Source organism: Lynx rufus, unplaced genomic scaffold, assembly GCF_022079265.1.
Source record: "Lynx rufus isolate CCGP_SWC_20201006 ecotype Redwood Valley unplaced genomic scaffold, mLynRuf1.p SCAF_9, whole genome shotgun sequence".
Classification (NCBI taxonomy): Eukaryota; Metazoa; Chordata; class Mammalia; order Carnivora; family Felidae; genus Lynx; species Lynx rufus.
Window position 1 is genome coordinate 9,794,534 of NW_025814897.1, and position 20,818 is coordinate 9,815,351.

The 20,818-nt window shown below is 37.5% G+C and overlaps 1 protein-coding gene across 1 annotated transcript in view; it reads left to right on the top strand.

The window, feature by feature from the left end:
* The first annotated feature begins 205 nt into the window (after positions 1 to 205).
* Positions 206 to 20,818, top strand: part of SIK2 (salt inducible kinase 2) — a 123,119-nt gene continuing 102,506 nt past the window's right edge. Inside the window, exons 1-2 of the mRNA XM_047070058.1 lie at positions 206 to 422; positions 19,398 to 19,514. Coding sequence (XP_046926014.1) covers positions 288 to 422; positions 19,398 to 19,514 — 252 coding nt within the window. The 5' untranslated portion in view covers positions 206 to 287. The remainder of the gene's footprint in view (positions 423 to 19,397; positions 19,515 to 20,818) is intronic.

The window sequence follows — 20,818 nt, forward strand, 5'->3', positions numbered from 1 at the left end:
AAAGAACGCGCCGTCCAGGCCCCGCCCGTCTTCCCTCCCTCCCCGCCGCCGACGTCGGCGGTGCTCCGGTCGCCATGGTGACCAATCGAGGCCCGGGCCCGCCCCCGCCTCCCAGCCCCGGCCCCCTGACGTCGGCGCACGTCAGCGGCGGCGCGCGCCTGGCTGGGCCCTGCGGAGCGGGAGGGAGTGAGCGAGGGAGCGAGCGGAGCGGCGTCGCCGGAGCCCAGCCGCGCCGCCGGCCCGCCAGCCCGCGCTCCAGTCCGCCGTGTCTAGCAGCGGGGCCCAGCATGGTCATGGCGGATGGCCCGAAGCACTTGCAGCGCGGGCCGGTCCGGGTGGGGTTCTACGACATCGAGGGCACGCTGGGCAAGGGTAACTTCGCTGTGGTGAAGCTGGGGCGGCACCGGATCACCAAGACGGAGGTGCGGCCCGGGGCTCGGCGGGAGCGTCCGAGGCGAGGGTCCGGGAGAGGAGCTGTTGGCCGGGAGGGGCGGCTGCAGCGGGGGGTTGGGGTGGGGGGGGGCTGGGTCTCCAGCTGAGGCGAGGGGCCTGGGACAGTGAGGACCTGGGAGGTTCAGGGGGTCGGTGAGCGCCGAAGGGCTCGGGGCCCGCTCCCCCGGAGTCGAGTGTCGTCCAATCAGTAACCCGACCAGCCGGGGCTTTGCCTTTTCTACGCCACCCTCGGTGGCCGCACAGAATTTCGCCCAGAGCCTCCCACCCGGGCCGTGACCTGGTCCGTGGCCTCCGCTCCAGAGCCCAAGTTCCGCGTCTTCCCTGCTTTCAGCTGGGGGGTGGGGTGGGAGGGGAAGTCTGGGTGCTCCCGGGCTGCGCGGCGAGGGACGGGGCCGCCTGCGCCCGGACTCCCGCGACGGGGCATCGCGCGGCCCCCATGACCGGGGCGCCCCTCCTTGGCCCGGCGAGGACGGGGGGCCCCCCGGTGGCCGGGAATGCCCGGCCGGCCATTGTCCATCTTGTCTCCCTGCTTTTGCCCGACAGCGTCTCGGATCTGGTGTCAGCCTCGCTTGATCTCGTGCCTGAGGCATTTCCATCTAATACTCCAGACAATAGAACTGGTGTTAAAATGGTCATCCCTTGCCTTTGCACAGTCGGTGGCTCGGTCTTTCTTCGCCTGGGTTGTCCCTTTACCAGGTGTGCGTTCTGGCTGCGAAGACGCGTTCCTTAAGCCACATCTGAGGCCGCCTCTCTACTCCTAAAGCCCTCAACTGCTTCCCGACGCTGAATCCTGCACCCCCCCCCTCCGCTGCACATTCTAATGCACCGCACATATCTTCTCACGAGTCTCTGTTCTTACCTAACCCGCCCCCCTTCCTTTCACTGCCTCAAGCTGCTCTCCTCAGGGTCTCTATTTTAAGACGTGCAAATTAAATACTTCAGAAAAACAGTTGAAACAAAACCATTCTTTAGAATAAAACCTTGTGTTTTTGACGTACTCTACCCTGCCTTATTGTAGTTGGTCTGGAGTTTCGTCCTTTTTCAGTATTTTTTTTTCTACCCGGTTTTCATCCTATTCAGTTTTTCCCCTTATTAGTGCAAATGCACTACAGCTTGAATATGCAATAACCTAGGACTTTTTTTTTTTTTTTTCCCAGAATGGCTATGTAAGGTGAAGGACATTTGAAAACTTGAGTCATTTTTGTTGCTGTTGTTCTTGGAAGTTTTGCTTAATGTGAAGGAGTCCATTTCCAAAAAGTAGGGGCATCTGGCGTTATGTCATCTTCAGTTTTTGTCCTCCCCCCCCCCCCCCTTCCTAGTCCGGAGGGATTCCGAATCTGACTTATTTTTTTGGTATCAGGACCAAGGTCACAAATTTACCATTGTTACCAATTATGCTAAGTTTGTAATGATAAATAATGGGACTGTAATGAGATTACTTAATCCTGATCCCAGCATTGCTAAAAATGAAGACATTGATGCCATCCCTCTAAAGAACCGTGGCCTAATGCCTTGCTCTTTCCCCATAAATTACATTAAAAGAAGGCATTTTTAATTGTATATCTTTATGTGAGCCCTTGCTTACGGACTCTACAAATCGAACCAATTGTGCGTTGAAGAAAACGTCTACAGAACTTCTGAACATTTTTTATGTGGTTGAATTCCAAACCCATTAGTTCATAATTTTTTTTTTCTCATCAGCTTTTAACAGTGTTGGTTGCAAGGTGTAATTAATTCAGCTGTTATTTATTAGGTCAAATGTAGATAATACGCTATCGATTTAAGAACTGTTTATGTGGAGCTGGTGTGAGTGACACTTTCGCTTGAGGTTGACAGTTTAAACCGAGTGCCTTTTAAACTGATATATCTGGTGGAGCTAGGGGGCACTGTGGAGCAGTACGGTGGTTTGGCTATCGGATACTGAGATCGATGCGTTTGTAATTGAAGGCACAGGTTGGATCCTGAAAGATCGCTCAGATCCTCGTATACATGTGTAAAATGATTTAATTTAAAAGCTCAATTTCTAGTCCACAGAACCCACCTATCTCCCTTTGCTTTTCAAAAGAAGGTGGCCTTGGGGCACCTGGGTGGCTCAGTCGGTTAAGCCTTGAACTCGGTTTCCGCTCACATTCTGACCTCATGGTTGGTGGGCTCCAGCCCCTAGTGGGGCTCTGCCCGGACAGTGGGGAGCCTGCTCGGGATCCTGGCTCTTGCCCTCCCTCTCGCTCTCTGTCCCTCCCCGCTCATGCTCTGTCAGTCTCTTTCTCAAAAAAAATAAAATAAAATAAAATAAAATGAACTTAAAAAAAGGTTTTTAGAAAAGGTGCCCTTAACATATAATAAGAAATAATGTGAATTTAAGATGAGTGCATGTTCCTGGTAATTTGGTGTGAGTGGCGATTTTAAAGTTGAGAGGAATGAGGGAAATAGGAAGGTAGTGAAGAGAAAAAGTTCTTGTAGATCTGAAGTTTTGGAGAGTTGTTCTGTGAACTTTCTCTGTAATTTGCATTAAGAATTGTTTAGCAACAGCACTGATACACTTGTTTCTTAAAGTATACTATTAATAAGGATTTTTAAAGCAGTGTTTGTTATCTTCATTCGCTGGATAAGTATTTGTGTCTTCAATCAATACAGCTACCTCAAATACTGTAAATAAGATGGCTAGTGGCACCCTTAACGTTTTATTTATTATTTTAGGTTCTCATTGCTGAACGTATTACAGTAATTACAGTGAGAGAAATTAAAGTGGTGTAAAGAACAATATCAGATAAATACCATGATCGTACTTACGCTTATAGAAATTTCTTCGATATAGTATGTCTTAAAATCAATGTAAGTTTGTGTTTTAAAACTTAGAGGTCTTGGGGCGCCTGGGTGGCGCAGTCGGTTAAGCGTCCGACTTCAGCCAGGTCACGATCTCGCGGTCCGTGAGTTCGAGCCCCGCGTCAGGCTCTGGGCTGTTGGCTCAGAGCCTGGAGCCTGTTTCCGATTCTGTGTCTCCCTCTCTCTCTGCCCCTCCCCCGTTCATGCTCTGTCTCTCTCTGTCCCAAAAATAAATAAACGTTTAAAAAAAAAAATTAAAAAAAAAAAACAAAAAACTTAGAGGTCTTGTTTTCCAAGTTTGAACCCATGGCAAATATTAGGACTTAATTTAAATGTCTGTGTGATGAAAAATTGGACCCCGTTATTTTTTTTAATGTTTATTTTTTTGAGAGAAAGAGAGAGAGAGGGGCAAGGAGAGAGGGAGAGCGAATCTCAAGCAGGCTCAGCTCTGTGAACGCAGAGCCCAAGGCAGGGCTTGATTCCAGGAACCCTGAGACCGAGACCTGAGCTGAAATGAGTTGTCTGCTTAACCAACTGAGCCACCCAGGCACTCCAGGGACCCAGTTATTTTCACTTGCCACTTCTCTGTCACTCGTTCTGAATCACGGAAGAATGATGTATTTTCTACACAGCTTGGGAGATCCAAGACTGTTTGCCTTTTAGGAAAAGAAAAATCAGTACACAAAAAGAGATCTTCATTTTGGTCTAATCTATCAAATAGCTTAACATTGTTTAAGAAATGTAATTACATTCTCATCTGAAGCAGTATTCTTATGTTAGATCTCTATGTAAATTTTGCACACAAAAGGCAAGGCAGGTGGTGGTAGAATCCAGCTTCCTAATATAATACTTCAGAAAAGCTTTGTAGTGTTGGTTTGTGGTTTATGAATTAGAGTAGCTAATTTTGTAAAATTAGCATAATGGGAAAAGAATAATAGCATTTAGACTGTTAAACTATTTTAGGCAATAGTGGTTGCTAGTTTGCTATGCTGTGTGTGTCCTTGAGTAGTGTTTTATTTTATGAATACTGTGCTAGCAAGGAATTGTTTCCTTCTAATTGTATGGCTAGTTTTTTTTTTTTGTTGGTTTTGTCTGTTAAATAAAATTCCAGAAAAGTCGTTTGTGCCCTTAAACTTTTTTTTTTGTTTTGTATTAAAGAAATAGAGTCTTACTATAAAAAATAGAAGCATATAGTGTACAAAGAGTACATGTGTAATTCCTCCACCAGTGGGAGTAAATCATTCTTATGACATATTTCCCTCTAGCCTTTAAAATTTTTTCCATAGATGAGATCATATACTATATACACTTATATAAATTGTATCCTTTTTTCCATTTATCATTATAGCATATTTTGCTTAATATATCTAACTTCATAAAATATTTTTAATAGCTGCATAGTGTTTCACCTAGTGGATGAATCGTCTTATTTAACAATTTTCTTATTAAACATTACGTAATTTCCAGTTTTCACTTAGAGTAAATAATTTGCAGTGAATAATCTTTGTATATGTAACTGTGCATTTTTTCCTGGGGGAGGGAGCAGGAGTGGGTAGTGAAATTTGGAGGTAAATTCCTAGAAGGGAAATTACCAAGTGAGAAGATACTATTTTCACATTAAAAAGTAATATGTATTATCAAATCAATCATGTTTATAATTGAAAATTTTTAAAGTATAGATAATGAAAAGAATTACCCATGATATCACCACCCCAAAATAACCATTAGTTATTTTCAGATTTTTTCTGTGACAGATAATTAAATTTCCCTCAATACCATTCCTCTTGTATTGCTTAGCTAAAGAGCATGTAAGTGTGTGGTTTGTGGAATCTTGAAGCTGTTTCACAGAGGTTCTGAAATTCAGTGTTGGGCTACTTACTTATCCTTAAGAGAACCTGGAATGCAAAACTGATAGCAAGGACAGCCTGAAAACTGGTTTGTTTGTTTGTTTGTTTGTTTGTTTTCACTGAAAAGCTATCTGTGTGCATTTTGGGGCTTTTAAGTTTAGGCATAATTCTGTACTACCTTAAGATATATTTTTATAGCTTTCCAAATAGTTAAATTATCAAAATTGCATTTTTAGAGCAAGGGTAGAAACAAGAGAAGATATTATACTCTGATCACAATGTTTCTTGAAGAAGAGAACTTAACTTTTTTTTAATACATTTGAATTTTATATTTTGCTTTAAAGTTTTAAGACTCCTCTCAATAGTCTTAGTAATAATCTTGTGCGGTGAAATATTCCATATTTAGCAGCAGTACTATGTACAACAGAAGGACTTGTTTTTACCAAATAGTATTATCACTAGTATTTATATCTGGGCCTATGTATGGTCTTTATAGTGTGTTGAAACGAAAATTACATTTGTTGTGGAATATATATGCTTTATTAGAAACTGTTCTCTAGTTTCTTGGCACCCCAGGCAAGTAATAGTTGGCAAATTATTCTGCTAAATATTGCTCAAAATGATCTGTTCTTTTGAGGGAGTAGTTGGGGACAAACATCCAAAATAGAAATTGTGTAAATTTTTATATTCTGTAGAAATTTTTAACTTTAACAGAGTTTAATGTGTTCTGATTCTAATTCTACTGGGAAATTCTATCTCAATATCAGGCAATTAAGAAAACATTTATTTGGAAATAACTGAAACTGGCCTCTCTTCCTGGATTCATATGATGACATATGACTTACGGGCCACTGCTGATGGCAGAGGCAGTTTCCTTGGAGCCAAGTAGAGTCCAGAAATTCACTAAGATCATTCTTTGCTATTTAGTGTACCTAGCCCTTCTTTCACCTTCTACATCCATATTTTTGAAAAAAGTTTTTTTTTTTTTAATGTATTTATATGCCTTTATACAGAAGGTTTGTGGAGAATGCTTTCTCACCCTTCAAAGAGAAATAGCCAGTATATATCTAGTTTGAGATTTTCAAAAGAATGAAAGACAATTACTTTTGGGGATTTCATCAGAAGATAATTTTAAAAAACATTTAAAAACACTTTAACAGTTAAAGTGATAAATCTTGGATGAATTAGACTGAAAAATGATGCTCAAATTTAAGTTCTTCTGTAAGATAGGCATAGTATTTATGTGTGTTCCCCAATAACATAAGGAACACATGCTCATTGTAGACATTGTTGAAAAGAGAAGAAAATAAACATCTTTAATGCCACCATCCAGACCAGGACATCACCGCTATTAATATTTGGTTCATATCCTCTTAGTTGTTCACATATATTTTATATGTTAGTAATGAAATTGATATTGTCTATACATATGTTTTTTTTTTTTTTACTTAATGACTTACCATTTCCCCAAGTTAAAAAAAAAAAAGTTTAAACCGTGGCTAATTAGTATCCTTACATATGACTGTATTTTATTTGATCAATTTCCTATTATTGAACATTTAGATTATTTCCCTCTCTTGCTGTTTCACTTTCTAAGATAATGTTTCAGAAAGCATTCCTGTATATTTATATATCTGTATCTATATTTATCTCTGTGTGCTTATCTGATTTTTCCCTCAGAGTAATCCCATGGTAATGTACTTTCCTAGGTCAAGGAGGATGTCCTTACATCTATGTTAGGGCATGAGATGCCAAATTACCCTCTAGAAAAGTAGCACCTGTTAAGTTTCACCAGGAAGAAATCATTTGCCAGGAATATTGATTTTTAACATTTTTCTCAGTTGATAGGGGAAAATAATATTTTTTATTTGAATTCACATATCTGATTTAATATTTTTTATTTACTTTGATTATATGGTTTTATTTTATTTTTTATGTTTTATTTATTTTTGAGAGAGAGAGAGAAAGTGAGCAGGCGGGTAGGCAGGGAGGACCAGAGAGCGAGGGAAACACAGAATCCAAAGCAGGCTCCAGGCTTGAAAAAGCTGTCAGCACAGAGCCTGACAGGGGGTCGAACTTAACGAGCCTTAAGATAATGACCTGAGCCGAAGTCAGACAATAACTGACTGAGCCACCCAGGCACCCCAATTACATGGTTTTTATAAGATATGTTATTTCTTTTGTAAATTGCATTTTTATCCTTTGGCCCATTTTTTAAAATTGAGTTGTCATTTTTTTGATTTGTTTAAATAATTTTTAAGATAGAATATTTTTAATCATTTCTTTTATAGTCATGATAATCGGTTCAATTTCTATGGATCTAAAAATGTAGTGACATTTACCTTTTCTCCAATCTGTTTTCCTTACCCACCATTAGAAAAGTCAAATTAAATCTTCATGAGAATTTATTTCATTATATAAATTCTTATACCTTAAAAGTCAAATTTTAAGTTGGAAAAAAGTCTAATTTATTTAAACTTAAAAGGTAGAGAACTCCATGTTAGTTTTACTACTGACTTTTACTGCTTTCAGAAACCCTTTCACTGTAGGACCACTTAGTCATATTGACTTGTCAGCCAAATGTTCTGATTCCACCCATGATTTGATATATAAGCTTGTAAAGTGCATTTAATGTTTAATTTCAAAGATTTATATGGTAAGAATAATGCTCTTTGGTACTTCAGAAGAACTGTATACAATTGGTATATTAGTGGTAAATAGTGCTGAGGCAAATGTTACCTGAGACCGTAAACATAGGTTAATCCCTTCTGATTTGTTACTAGAAGAATAGCTCTTATTGTGTAACTTCCTTGTAAATTCCCCTAAAGTTACTTTTGTATGTGTGGCTTCTTTAAGTGCATAAGATGAATATTTCTTTAATGAGAAGTGAAAAATAATTTTTGTTAAATTATCAGAAAGACAGGATAACATTCCCATTAAATTGCATTTTGAAAAGTGAAAAAATATCTTTCCATCAGCTTAACACTGTTTCCTTTCTGCTCTTGCATTTAATTGCTTATCTTGTGTACAAATTTGTATTTTACACATTATTCCTTGTATACACATTGCTTTTACTTTGGAAACATTTTTCTATATATAATCTTTTAATTAATGTTTAAATTTTATAAAATACCCATTTTATACAGAATTCAGAAAATAAAATGACTGATAGTTCACAGATGGGGAAGTTAGCATATGTGATAAACATTTGATAAACATAATTGTCATAAACATTATCAATAATAACATATTGATAAACAAAAAATCATTTCATTTTTTCCTGTTTTTCCTATTAGAAAAGTAATTCATGCTCATTGAAGAAAAATTTTCCAAAAAGTATAAAGCAGAAAAATAAAATAATCCCCAATGTTTTTCACACACTGATAACATTTTTGTCATATTTGTATCTAATTTTCCCTCGTCTTTTTTTATACGTACCTCCTGTTGAGAATTCACTTATATACCAGTTTTTTTTTTTAAACATTTTTTTTAAACATTTTTGTTCATTTTTGAAAGACAGAGACAGAGCATGAGTTGGGGAGGGACAGAGAGAGAGAGGGAGACACAGATTCTGAAGCAGGCTCCCGGCTCTGAGCTGTCAGTACAGAACCTGACATGGGGCTCAAGCCCACAAACCATGAGATCATGATCTGAGTCGAAGTTGGACGCTTAACCAACTGAGCCTCCCAGGCACCCCTAAATACTAATCTTTTTAATTTAAAATTTTAGTCTAAGCACTTCTCTATATTTTTAAGAACTATTATAATAGTTGTGTAACAGTCATAATATAAGCTTACTATAACTTGAATAATTATTTCCCACTTACTGCTTCTGTTTCTATATTACAAATAATATTCATTGAATATATTTACAAATAAATCTTTATCATCGTTTTAGATTATTTCCTTCAAATAATTTCTCAGAAGTAGAATCCTTAAATACTGTGTGTGATTTTTTCTTAAGTGTAATTAACATGGTGTTATTACTTTCAGGTGTAGCATTTAATAATGATTCAACAATTCATACATGACTCAGCGTTCATCACAATAAGTGTACTTTTATCTTTTGATTTTAATTTTTTTTGAGTGTAGTTGATACACAATGCTTCATTACTTTCAAGTGTACAACTTAGTGATTTGACACGTTTACACATTATGCTACATTTATCTTGTATAGCTACCATCTGCCCCATTACATCATCAATACGGTATCATTAACTGTATTCCTTATACTGTGACTTTTATTTCCATGTTTTATTCATTCCGTAGCTGGAAGCCTGTTTCTCCCTCTTTCTTTCACCCATTTTGCCCAATGCCCCACCCTCTTCCCCTCTGGCACCTATCAGTTTGTTTTCTGTAGGTCTGATTTTGCTTTTTGTTCATTTGTTTTTGGTTTTTTTGGATTCCACTTATGAGTGGAGTCGTATCGTATTTGGAGGTATGATGGAAGATACGAGGAAGGAGAGAATCCCCAGCAAGCTCTGCCCTGTCAGTGCAGAGCTGGATGGACATGGGCTCGATCCCACAAACCATGAAATCAGGACCTGAGCCAAAATCAAGACTTGGATGCTTAACCCACTGAGCCACCCAAGTGCCCCAATTTCATCCTTTTTTATGGCTGCATAATCCATTTTACATATACACACACATACTACATCTTCTTTATCCATCTTTTGATGGACACATTGCTTCCATATCTCAGCTATTGTAAATGATGCTGCATTAAACATAGGGTTACATGTATCTATTCCAATTAGTGTTTTTGTTTTCTTTGGGTAAATGCCCATTAGTGGAATTACTGGATCATATGGTGTTTCTATTTTTAATTTTTGACTAACCTCCATACTGTTTTCCACAGTGGCCTTGCCAGTTTATATTCCCACCAACAGTGCACGAAGTTTCCTTTCTTCTCCAGATCCTCACCGACACTTGTTATTTCTTGTCTTTTTGATTTTAGCTCTTCTGACTGGTGTAAGGTAATAACTCATTTTGATTTTGATTTGCATTTCCCTGATGATGACTGATGTTGAGCATCTTTTCATCTGTCTGTTGGCCATCTGGATGTTGTATTTGGAACAATGTCTATTCAGGTCCTCTGCCCACTTTTTGATTGGTTTGTTTTTTTGGTGTTGAGTTGTATGGGGTTTTTATATAGTTTGGATATTAACCCCTTATCAGATACCTCATTTGCAAATATCTTCTCCCATTCAGTAGGTGGCCTTTTTGTTTTGTTGATGGTTTCCTTTGCTGTACAAAAGCATTTTATTTGGTATAGTCCTAATAGTTTATTTTTGCTTTTGTTTCCCATGCCAAAGGAGACCTATCTAGAAAAATGTTTCTATGGCTGATGTCAGAGAAATTACTCCCTGTGTTCTCTTCTAAGATATTTATGGTTGCAGGTCTCACATTTAGGACTTAATCCATTTTGAGTTTTATTTTTGTGTATGATGTTAGAAAGTGATCTAGTTTCATTTTTTTGCATGTAGCTGTCCAGTTTTCCCAGCACCATTTGTTGAAGATTATCCTTTCACCGTTGTATATTCTTGCCTCCTTTGTTGTAGAGTTGTTGGGTGTATTTCTAGGCTTTTGTTCTGTTCTGTTTGTGAATGTGTCTGTTTTTGTGCCAGTACCATACTATTTTGATTACTATAGCTTCGTGATATATCTTCAAGTCTGGGATTGTGATACCTCCAGCTTTGTTTTCTCTCTTAAGATTGCTTTGGCTACTTGGGGTCTTCTATGGTTCCATACAAATTCTAGTGTTTTTTTGTTCTAGGTCTGTGAAAAATATTACTGGTATTTTGATAGGGATTGCATTAAATTTATAGATTGCTTTGGATAATATAGACAGCTTAATGTTGATTCTTCCATCTACAAGTGTGGAGTATCTTTCCATTTGTTTGTTGTGTTCAGTTTTTCTTTCATCACTGTTTTTTACTTTTTGGAGTACAGGTCTTTCACCTCCATGGTTAAGTTTATGCCTGTGTATCTTATTCTTTTTGGTACAATTGTAAATGGGATTGTTTTCCTAATTTCTCTTTCTGCTATTTCATTATTAGCCATAGAAATTCAGTAGATTTCTGTATATTAATTATATATCCTGTGACTTTCCTGAATCCATGTATCAGTTGTAGTAGTTTTTTGGTGATGTCTTTAGAGTTTTCTATTTCAAGTATGTCATCTGCAAATAAAGTTTTACTCCTTCCTTACGAATTTGGATGCCTTTTATTTCTTGTCTGATTATAGTGAGTAGGATATCCAGTACTATGTTGACTAAAAGTGGTTAAGAGTGGACGTGCTTGTCCTGTTCCTGATCTTGGAGGAAAAGCTCCTAGTTTTTCACTACTGAGTATGATGTTAGCTGTGGATTTGTCGTGTATGGACTTTGTTATATTGAAGTAGTTCCCTCTGAACCTATTTTGTTGAGAGTTTTTGTCATGAATGAAAGTTGTACTTTGCTAAATGCATTTTTTGCATCTTTTGAGATGATCATATGGTTTTTATCTTTTCTCTTGTTAATGTGATGTATCACCTTGATTGATTTGCAAATATTGAACCACCTTTGCATCCTTAGAATATATCCCACTTAATCATGCTGAATGATTTTTTAAAAATATTTATTTATTTTTGAGAGAGACAATGCAAGCAGGGGAGGGGCGGGGAGGGGGGGGACAGATGATCCGAAGCAGGCTCTGCCCTGACAGCAGTGAACCCCATATAGGGCTCAAACTCACAAACCGTGATATCATGACCTGAACTGAAGTTAGATGCTCAGCCTAGTCAGATGCTCACCTGAGCCACCCAAGTACCCTGGTGAATGATTTTTTTTTTTAATGTATTGTTCAATTTGATTTGCTTATATTGTGAATATTTTTGCGTCTGTGTTCATCAGAGATAGTGGTCTGTAGTTTTTGTATGTTGGTTTGTTTGTTTTTTGTAGTGTGTTTTATCTGGTATTGGTATCAGGGTAATGTGGCCTCTTACAATGAATTTGGAAGTTTTCCTTCCTATTCTCTATTTTTGGAATAGTTTGAGAGGAATAGGTATTATGAACTCTTGTTTACATGTTTGGTAGAATTCACCTGTGAACCCATCTGGTCCTGGACTTTTTTTTTAGGGGGGGGGGGGAGTTTTGTTGTTTTTGTTGTTGATTTACTGATTGAATTTCATTGCCAGTTATCAGTCTGTTGAATATTCTGTTTCTTCTTGATTCAGTTTTAAAAGGTTATATGTTTGTAGGAATTTATCCATTTCTTCTAGGTTGTCTAATTTGTTGGCCTAAAACTTTTTATAATCTCTTAGAATTCTTTGTATTTCTCTTATGGTTATTTCTCCTCCTTCAATTCTGATTTTACTTATTTGAGCCCTTTTTTTTTTTTTTTTTTTAAGTCTGGCTAAAAGTTTGTCAGTTTTGTTGATCTTTTCAAAGAAGTGGCTCCTGGTTTCACTTTGATGTAATAGAGTTTTTGTAGTCTCTATTTCATTTATTTCTGCTCTATATTATTTTTTTCATTTATGCTGGCTTTGGGTTTTGTTCTTCTTTTTCTGTCTTCTCTAGGTGTAAGTATAGGTTTTTATTTGAGATTTTTCTTGCTTCTTGAAGTAGACCTGTATTGCTGTAATCCTTCCTCTTAGAATAGCTTTTGTTGCATCTGAAAGATTTTGGACCATCGTGTTTTCATTTTCATTTGTTTCCATGCATTTTTTCATTTCCTGTTTGATGAATTGTTGGACCCATTTACAGTTTAGTAACATGTTCAGCTTCCATATATTTGTGTTCTTTTCAGGTGTGTGTGTGTGTGTGTGTGTGTGTGTGTGTGTGAGTGATTTCTAGTTTAATACCCCTCTGGTTAGAAAAGATGCATAATATGATTTCATTCTTTTTTAATTTGTTGAGACTTGTTTTGTGTGGCCTAACATGTTATCTGTTCTGGAGAATGTTCCATGTGCAATTGAAAAGATTGTGTATTCCACTGTTTTGGGATGAAATGTTCTGAATGTATCTGTTAGATCCCTTTGGCCTAGTGTGTCATTCAAAGCCAGTGTTTCCTTGTTGATTTTCTGTTTGGATGATCTGTCCATTGATGTATGTGTTAAAGTCTCTTACTATTAGCGTATTACTATTGATTTTTTCCTTTATGTCAGTTAATAGTTGTTTCGTGTATCTGAGTGCTTTCATGTTGGGTGCTTAAATACTTATTATTGTATTCTATTTTTGGATTGTTCCCTTCATGATTATATACTGTCTTTCTTTGTGTCTTGTTAGTTTGTATTGTAAAGTCTGTTTTGTATGATGTAACTATTGCTACCCCAGCTTTCTTTTTGCTTTCATTTGCCTGATAAATGTTTTTTCCATCCCTTCCCTTTCAATTTGCATGTATCTCTAGGTCTGAAGTGAGTCTCTTGTAAGCAGCATATAGATGGGTCTTGCTTTATCCTTTTAGTCATCCTGTGTCTTTGGATTGGAGAAATAACCCATTTACATTTATAATTATCAATAGGTAGGTACTTACTGCCATTTTATTACTTGTTTTACGATTATTATTGTAGTTCTTCTCTGTTCCTTCTTGTTTTGCTCTCTTCCCTTGTGGTTTCTTTAGTATTATGCTTGGATTCCTTTCTCTTTATTTTTTTGTCTTTTACAGGTTTTTGATTTATAGTTACCATTAGATTCATAAAAAAACATCTTATACAGTTAGCAGTGTATATTAAGTTGATGGTTGCTTAAGTTTGAGCCCATTCTTACAGCACTACATTTTTCTCTCCCCCCCACCCCCCCACACACATTTTATGTTTATGATATTCTATTTTACATCCTTTTATTTTGTGAATCCCTTGTCTGATTTTTCTGCCAGTGTTTAGGTGGTTTTCAAAGGTAGTTGCACAGATATGGCTGTTACCTTCGTATATGTGTGGGACAAGGTGAGCTCAGGATCCTTCACCATCTTTCTAGAACTCCCTCAGGATGGATAATTTTTAAGGTTCTTGATAAAAAATGTCAAATTAGCTTTCAGAAAAATTAAAACCTATTTTATGGTTATACCAGCAATGTATAAAAGTGGCCATCTTATTGAACCTTAGCTTACAAGAGTGTTTACTTTTTAATTTTTGTAAATATAGGAGGAAATGAGAGGTATTTTTTGAGATATAGTCTACATAACTTATTAGGTATTTTATTGTTTTTAATTCATGTTGTTCCACTTCTGAGGTTGAATATTCAGTGTTATATGTAAGCCCTCCAGAATTGTATAGGAAACCTTCTTTGTCTCCTAGCAGAAGGAATATAAATTTTTCTATCTTTATAACTCACTAAAGGTTTATTTATTTTAATGTTTTTTTATTTTTGAGAGAGAGAGAGACAGAGTGCAAACAGGGGAGGGGCAGAGAGAGAGGGAGACACAGAATCTGAAGCAGGCTTCAGGCTCTGAGCTATCAGTACAGAGCCCGATGCAAGGCTTGAACTGAAAAACCTTGAGATTGTAACCTGAGCCGCAGTCAGTTGCTGAACTGACAGAGCCACCCACGTGCCCCAAGGTTTATTTTTTTAAAAATACATTGATGCATATGTAGGATTTGGCTAGTTGAATAACAGCAAAAAAGGAATCCCTCAATTTAGAGTCCCTTGCTTGATTTTGTTGTGACCATATAGATTTTGTCCTCGGTACTTTGTTCAGAGCTAAGTAGAAAAGGGATGCAGACAGTAAGATCCCAGAATTCTAAGTTATTAGTTATCTTTAAAATGAGCTGTTGGCTGGGGTGCCTGGGTGCCTCTGCCAGTTAAGCATCCGACTTCGGCTCAAGTCATGATCTTGTGGTTCATGAGTTTGAGCCCTGCGTCGGGCTCTGTGCTGACAGCTTGGAGCCTGGAGCCTGCTTCAGATTCTGTGTCTCCTTCTCTCTCTGACCCTCCCCTGTTCACGCTTTGTCTCTCTCTGCCTCAAAAATAAATAAACATTAAAAAAAAATTTTTTTTTTTAAATGAGCTGTTGGCACACAACCTTTTTGTATGTTGGAACTTTTATACACATTGGGAAAATCCCCAAGTGCAGATTTTTTTGTTGATAAAATTTGTTTTCCAAAACATGTTCTCTTTGTTCTCACAGGTCTATTAAATTCCTTGTGGGTAGGAATCACATCTCTTTGATTTTTGTATACTAAGCATTATTCCAGGCACACAACAGGTGCTCAGTGAATGTGTGTCTGATAGGCTCTTTAAAAGAGTAAAAAGACTCCGGGCACCTGGGTGGCTCAGTTGGTTAAGCATCCAACTTGAGCTCAGGTCATGATCTCACAGTCTGTGAGTTTGAGCTCAGAGCCTGGAGTCGGCTTCAGAATCTGTGACTCCCTCTTTCTCTGCCCCTCCCCCGCTTATGCTCCATCTTTCTCTCTCAAAAAATAAATGAATGTTAAAAAAATGTTTTTTTAATTAAAAAAAAAAAGTAAAAAGACTGAACTTGAAGTTAGAAGGCCTGTGTTTTTTTTCCCATTAATTCACTTGAGCTTTAGGACCTTTGTAGATACGTGACATCTTTTGAACCTCAGTTTCATCTACTCATGGGTGCACTGCTTTTTCCATTTACTTCACAAAGTTGAGAAATAAATGAGATAAAATATGTTAAAGTATCTTGTGAAATTAAAAAGTACTGTACAGTTGTGAAACTCATGATCATTATTATCTGGGAAGTACTTGGTAAAAGTCCCATTGTTAAGAAATTACCTGGAAGGATATGCCAGAGCCTGCTAGCTAGTCACCAAGAATCCAATGTTTCCTCTTCTTCCTGGACCTATCACTGGACTGTGTCCTGGCCTCTTTCGCATTTAATTTTTTTTTTTTTAACATTTATTTATTTTTGAGACAGAGAGAGACAGAGCATGAATGGGGGGAGGGTCAGAGAGAGGGAGACACAGAATCTGAAACAGGCTCCAGGCTCTGAGCTGTCAGCACAGAGCCCGACGCGGGGCTCGAACTCACGGACCGCGAGATCATGACCTGAGCCGAAGTCGGCCGCTTAACCAATTCAGCCACCCAGGCACCCCTCTCTTTCGCATTTAGATACGGTTATGTGACTGAGTTCTCACCAATGGAGTGAATAGAAATAATGTGTGCCACTTCAGGCCCAACCCTTAAAAACCTATCGTGAGGGCTCCCCAAGCTTTTTTCTCCTTCTCTCTCCTTCTGTCTCCAGGTTGGAATGGAGACAGTCCTGGGGTAACTGTGGAAGGCTTTAAGGGTGGTGAAGCCTCCTTTAACCTGCTTGGAGGCATCTGCACCCATCCAGTTGTGCTACATGAGCAAGAAATAAGCCTCTGTTGTATTGGAATCTCTGTACATTTTGCGGTCTACTTGTCGTAGCAGTTAGACTACTCCTGACAATTAAAAGGAGCATGCCGACACATGCTCTACTTTTTCTTTAGTGCTTTATGTTTTCATAATCCTTACAGCAACCTTACAAGCAAGGGATCACAGGTCAAAGCTGTAAGTGTATAGAAATGTGGTCCATATACTTACAAAACAAAATAGAAGAAAGAATGATATTTTTTTATTTAAGAATTTTTTGGTTGAGAAAAGTTAAATAATGAGATTTATGACTTGTTATTATTTTTTATTTTTTGAATGTTTATTTTTGAGAGAGCATGAGCAGGAGAGGGGCAGAGAGAGAGGGAGACAGAATCCAAAGCAGGCTCCAGGCTCTGAGCTGTCAGCACAGAGCCTAATGGGGGGATTGAACTCAGGAGCCGTGAGATCATGACCTGAGCCGAAGTCAGATGTTTAACCGATTGAGCCACGCAGGCACCCCCTGAGATTTATGACTTATTATTAAAGTTTATTTACATACCTTATATATTTTTCAGTTTTTCATTGTTGGAGGCCAGGATTTCAAAAGAATATGAGGTATCTCTTGGTAATACCTTGCTTTAATTGGAATTTAGTGTGTAAATTTTTTCTTTAACATAATGTTAAAGCTATTATAATCAAGATACTCATTTTCTATTTATTAGCTGGTTCTAACGCATTTCATTATAAAAGTTTTTTGTTGGTGTGGGTACAGGTGTCTAGACATCCTCTAGAAATTGGAGGACAAGACATTTTCCTCAAAAGAAGCATGTGTGAAACTTCATATTACCTTCCTAAGGAATAATATTGGGGAAATTAAAATACACACTTATCCTTTTATGTGGCAGCACTTACCCAAAGTAACTGATAATACTGTATCGTAAGATTGAGGAGGGAGGGGGTCGCTTTAAATCTATTTAGGTTTGAGGTGGTCCAGTAATGTCCCTAATATCAAGTACAATATTGATAAGTCTCCTTCTCTAGCATATTTTAGCATGTTTTACTTTCTAGAATATTTTGATTGTAGAAATAAATAATATACCATCAAACATAAAATAATTATCACAGAATGGACGCACTTTACTGTCTAGAGAGGGACCTGCCCGCTTTCTTCTTCAGCAATAAATTTAATTTGATACATTATATTTAGTAATCTGATTTCCCCTAGGAGGCTTGAGTTCTTCTCTGGGTTACAATTAATTCAAATCAGGAAATAAGCTGTGGACAGCAGATTAGAAATCCAGAAGGGTAAGAAATAAACCTTATAGTAGAGCTTTAAAAGGCAAGAGCAAAGGACAAAGCAGCCATAGGAAAGAAGAAAAAACTAACCGTATAAACAGGAGTTTGAAGGAATTAAGTGAATTGACAAGCTCAGTCCTATTTTCTTGGATACCTTTTAGGAGTATTGAACTATTTATTATATCACATACAATAACTGATATTAATAATTGCCTTGAAAAGTAACATAAAACTGAGTTATGTTCAGAATACATTTTGGTAGAATGTGAGGTACATTTTATTTATTTATTTATTTGTTTGTTTATTTATTTATTTTTAATGTTTATTTTTGAGAGAGAGCGCGCACCAGCGAGCAGGGGAGGGGCAGAGAGAAAGGGAGACACCGAATTCAAAGCAGGCTCCAGGCTCTGAGCTGTCAACACAGAGTCCGACGCAGGACTCGAACTCACAAACCGTGAGATCATGACCTGAGCCGAAGTCACATGCTCAACCGACTGAGCCACCCAGGTGCTCCAAGTGCATTTTAGAGTTTCTTCAGAACTTGTTATAATCAAGGTTTGGGTGGTTCCCACTGATCTGAAAATTTTAGTTAAATCAGGACGGCTTATTTCCTAACCAAATAGCTACTATTTCTTAAAAAATTAGTTCTTCTTAGGTTGCGTAGAAAAAAGTACATGATTCTTGATTTCTGACTACCTAGTTACTCACCTTCAAATGCAGTTCCTTCAAATTATTAACCTTGGAGTGGTTTGAGTTCTTATCTAGTTGTGCTAGAAAGAAGCTACATTGTTTAAAAATCAGATTCTTTTAAGGAAGTGAAAAGCTAGTGTAATTACTAACAGATGAGTTTTTGGACTTCAATTTTTTTTTTTAAGTTTACTTATTTTGAGAGAGCACAGGGTAGGGAGGGGAGGGGCAGGGAGAGAGAGAATCCTAAGCAGGCCCCACACTGTGAGCAGGATGGGGGGCGGGGATGGCAATGCAGGGGCTCTAACTCACAAACCGAGAGATCATGACCGGAGCTGAAATTAAGAGTCTGATGTTTAACCGTCTGGGCCACCCAGGCACCCCTGCGCTTCGATTTTTAAAACAAAGTTGAATCCAGTTGTTATCTTTCATATAAATTGACTTTAATACTTTATATTTAGCTCCCCCACCACTGCCCAACCAAAGCTATGTCTACATTCTTTGGAATCTATCACTTTTCTAGAAAAATTGTTTCACTACAGCAGAAATTGCCTTCTACTCGGCTGATCATTTGTTTAGAGGTACTTTGCAGCGAGATAACTGGTTGAAGCTGCTGAGATTTTATTTCTTCAGTTTATAAGTAGAGTAAAACATTACGGTTACACTAAAAGAGAAATATATTTTATTAAAGCGACTTTGCAGGGTTATTTGTCATGGCACACTAAAGATACTCTTAAACAAAATCTACCGCAGTGCCTCACATGTGGTAGATGTTTAAGAAACATTTGTTGAATGAGCATTGAATTTAAACTAGTTTTTGTTGTCATAGCAACCTACAGGCAAAGTGTCAGGGGTGCTGTATTTTTAATTTTTTTTTATAAATGTTGGTTTATTTTGAAAGGAGGGAGGACAGAGCTTGAGCGGATGAGGCAGGTGTCGTATATTTAAAAGATTCTTAACTAGAAAATATTAACCATCACATACTAATTGTATTTATTTGTGTCCGGGATGCAGGTGGCGATAAAAATAATAGATAAATCTCAGCTGGATGCAGTGAACCTTGAGAAAATCTACCGAGAAGTACAAATAATGAAAATGTTAGACCACCCTCATATCATCAAACTTTACCAGGTAGGACTTAACGTTATTCTTCTCCATGCTTCTCACAACCCATTCTCTCTTTTGCATCATTTTTCTCTTTTGTGTGAGTTTTTTCAGTCTATTAAAAAAAAGATGATTATATGGTTTCGTTAAGCTGGGTACACCCATTTTTTGTATTTTAATAAAAAACTAGGAAGTAAAAAACTAGTAGCTTAATTTTACGTTGTCTCTGAGACTGTAAGGTATTTAATTCAAAAGTTTGTAGTTTTGCTTTTCTGATACTTAAGCCTGTTGTCTTTTGGTGGTGGAACCATTAATGGGGATATGGCAGTTTTGCTTATTTAAAAAAAAAACATTTTATGTTTTTTGAAATACAAAGGTTAAAATAGCATATTACCTAGTGGCATACTTGGTAATACTTAGAACCAAGTCGTGTATTTTGTTTGGCTTATTTTGTCAGATAAAGTAAATGAGCCATTTTAAAAAAAAAAAAATCAACTTTATTGAGATAAAATTTTGTAAAATAACTATACCCATTTAAAGTATAAGCTGTGTTTTTTAAAAGGAAGATTTTCTCCGATTTTTAAAGAGTAATTCATGTTGAAGAATGACAATGTAATACAAAACATTTTTTTAACATTTCTATTTGTTAATATGTAGAATTTTTATATTGGAAAACTATTTTTAAGCTAAAATGTTACACTCTGCTAGCCTATGACTTGTGTCTCCCTGGTGTGATGTGTGCACCCAGTGGTATGCTGTCCTCAGCCTGTACTGGCTTGTAATATCTATAACATTTTCAGAAGTTTTGTGAGTCAATTAATAGCATGTTAGTAGCGCAAAATTGGCAATGGTGGGAGTATTTATACCACAGGAAGCTGTTCACAAGTCAGGGCCATTTTATTTTCCCCCCTACAGAGAGCTAATACTGGCCCACCACTGTGTATACTCACATGGGTTAGCACAAGTGTCCCTTGGGCATAAGAAAATATCAGAACGTCTAACTATGTGTATTTTTTGTATTTATCTTCTTGTGTGCACTTTATCATGTATATAATGTGTTTATACAATTATGCAGCACAAGTATGTAATTTGTGTCTCTTTATGTTCATATAAACATACACAGGTACGTGTATATATTTACATGTACATGCCTATGTACATATGTGTCTGGCTAGACGATTGGTTATTGATAGAGATTTGCAATTAAAAAGGTGTGGAGACCATTAGTGTTACCATTAGAATGAGAGGCTATGATGTGCCACTCAAAACAATTCCCAAAGTTCTAAAACTGCACATGGCGCCTTAGGTCATATTTATATCACAGTATTTCT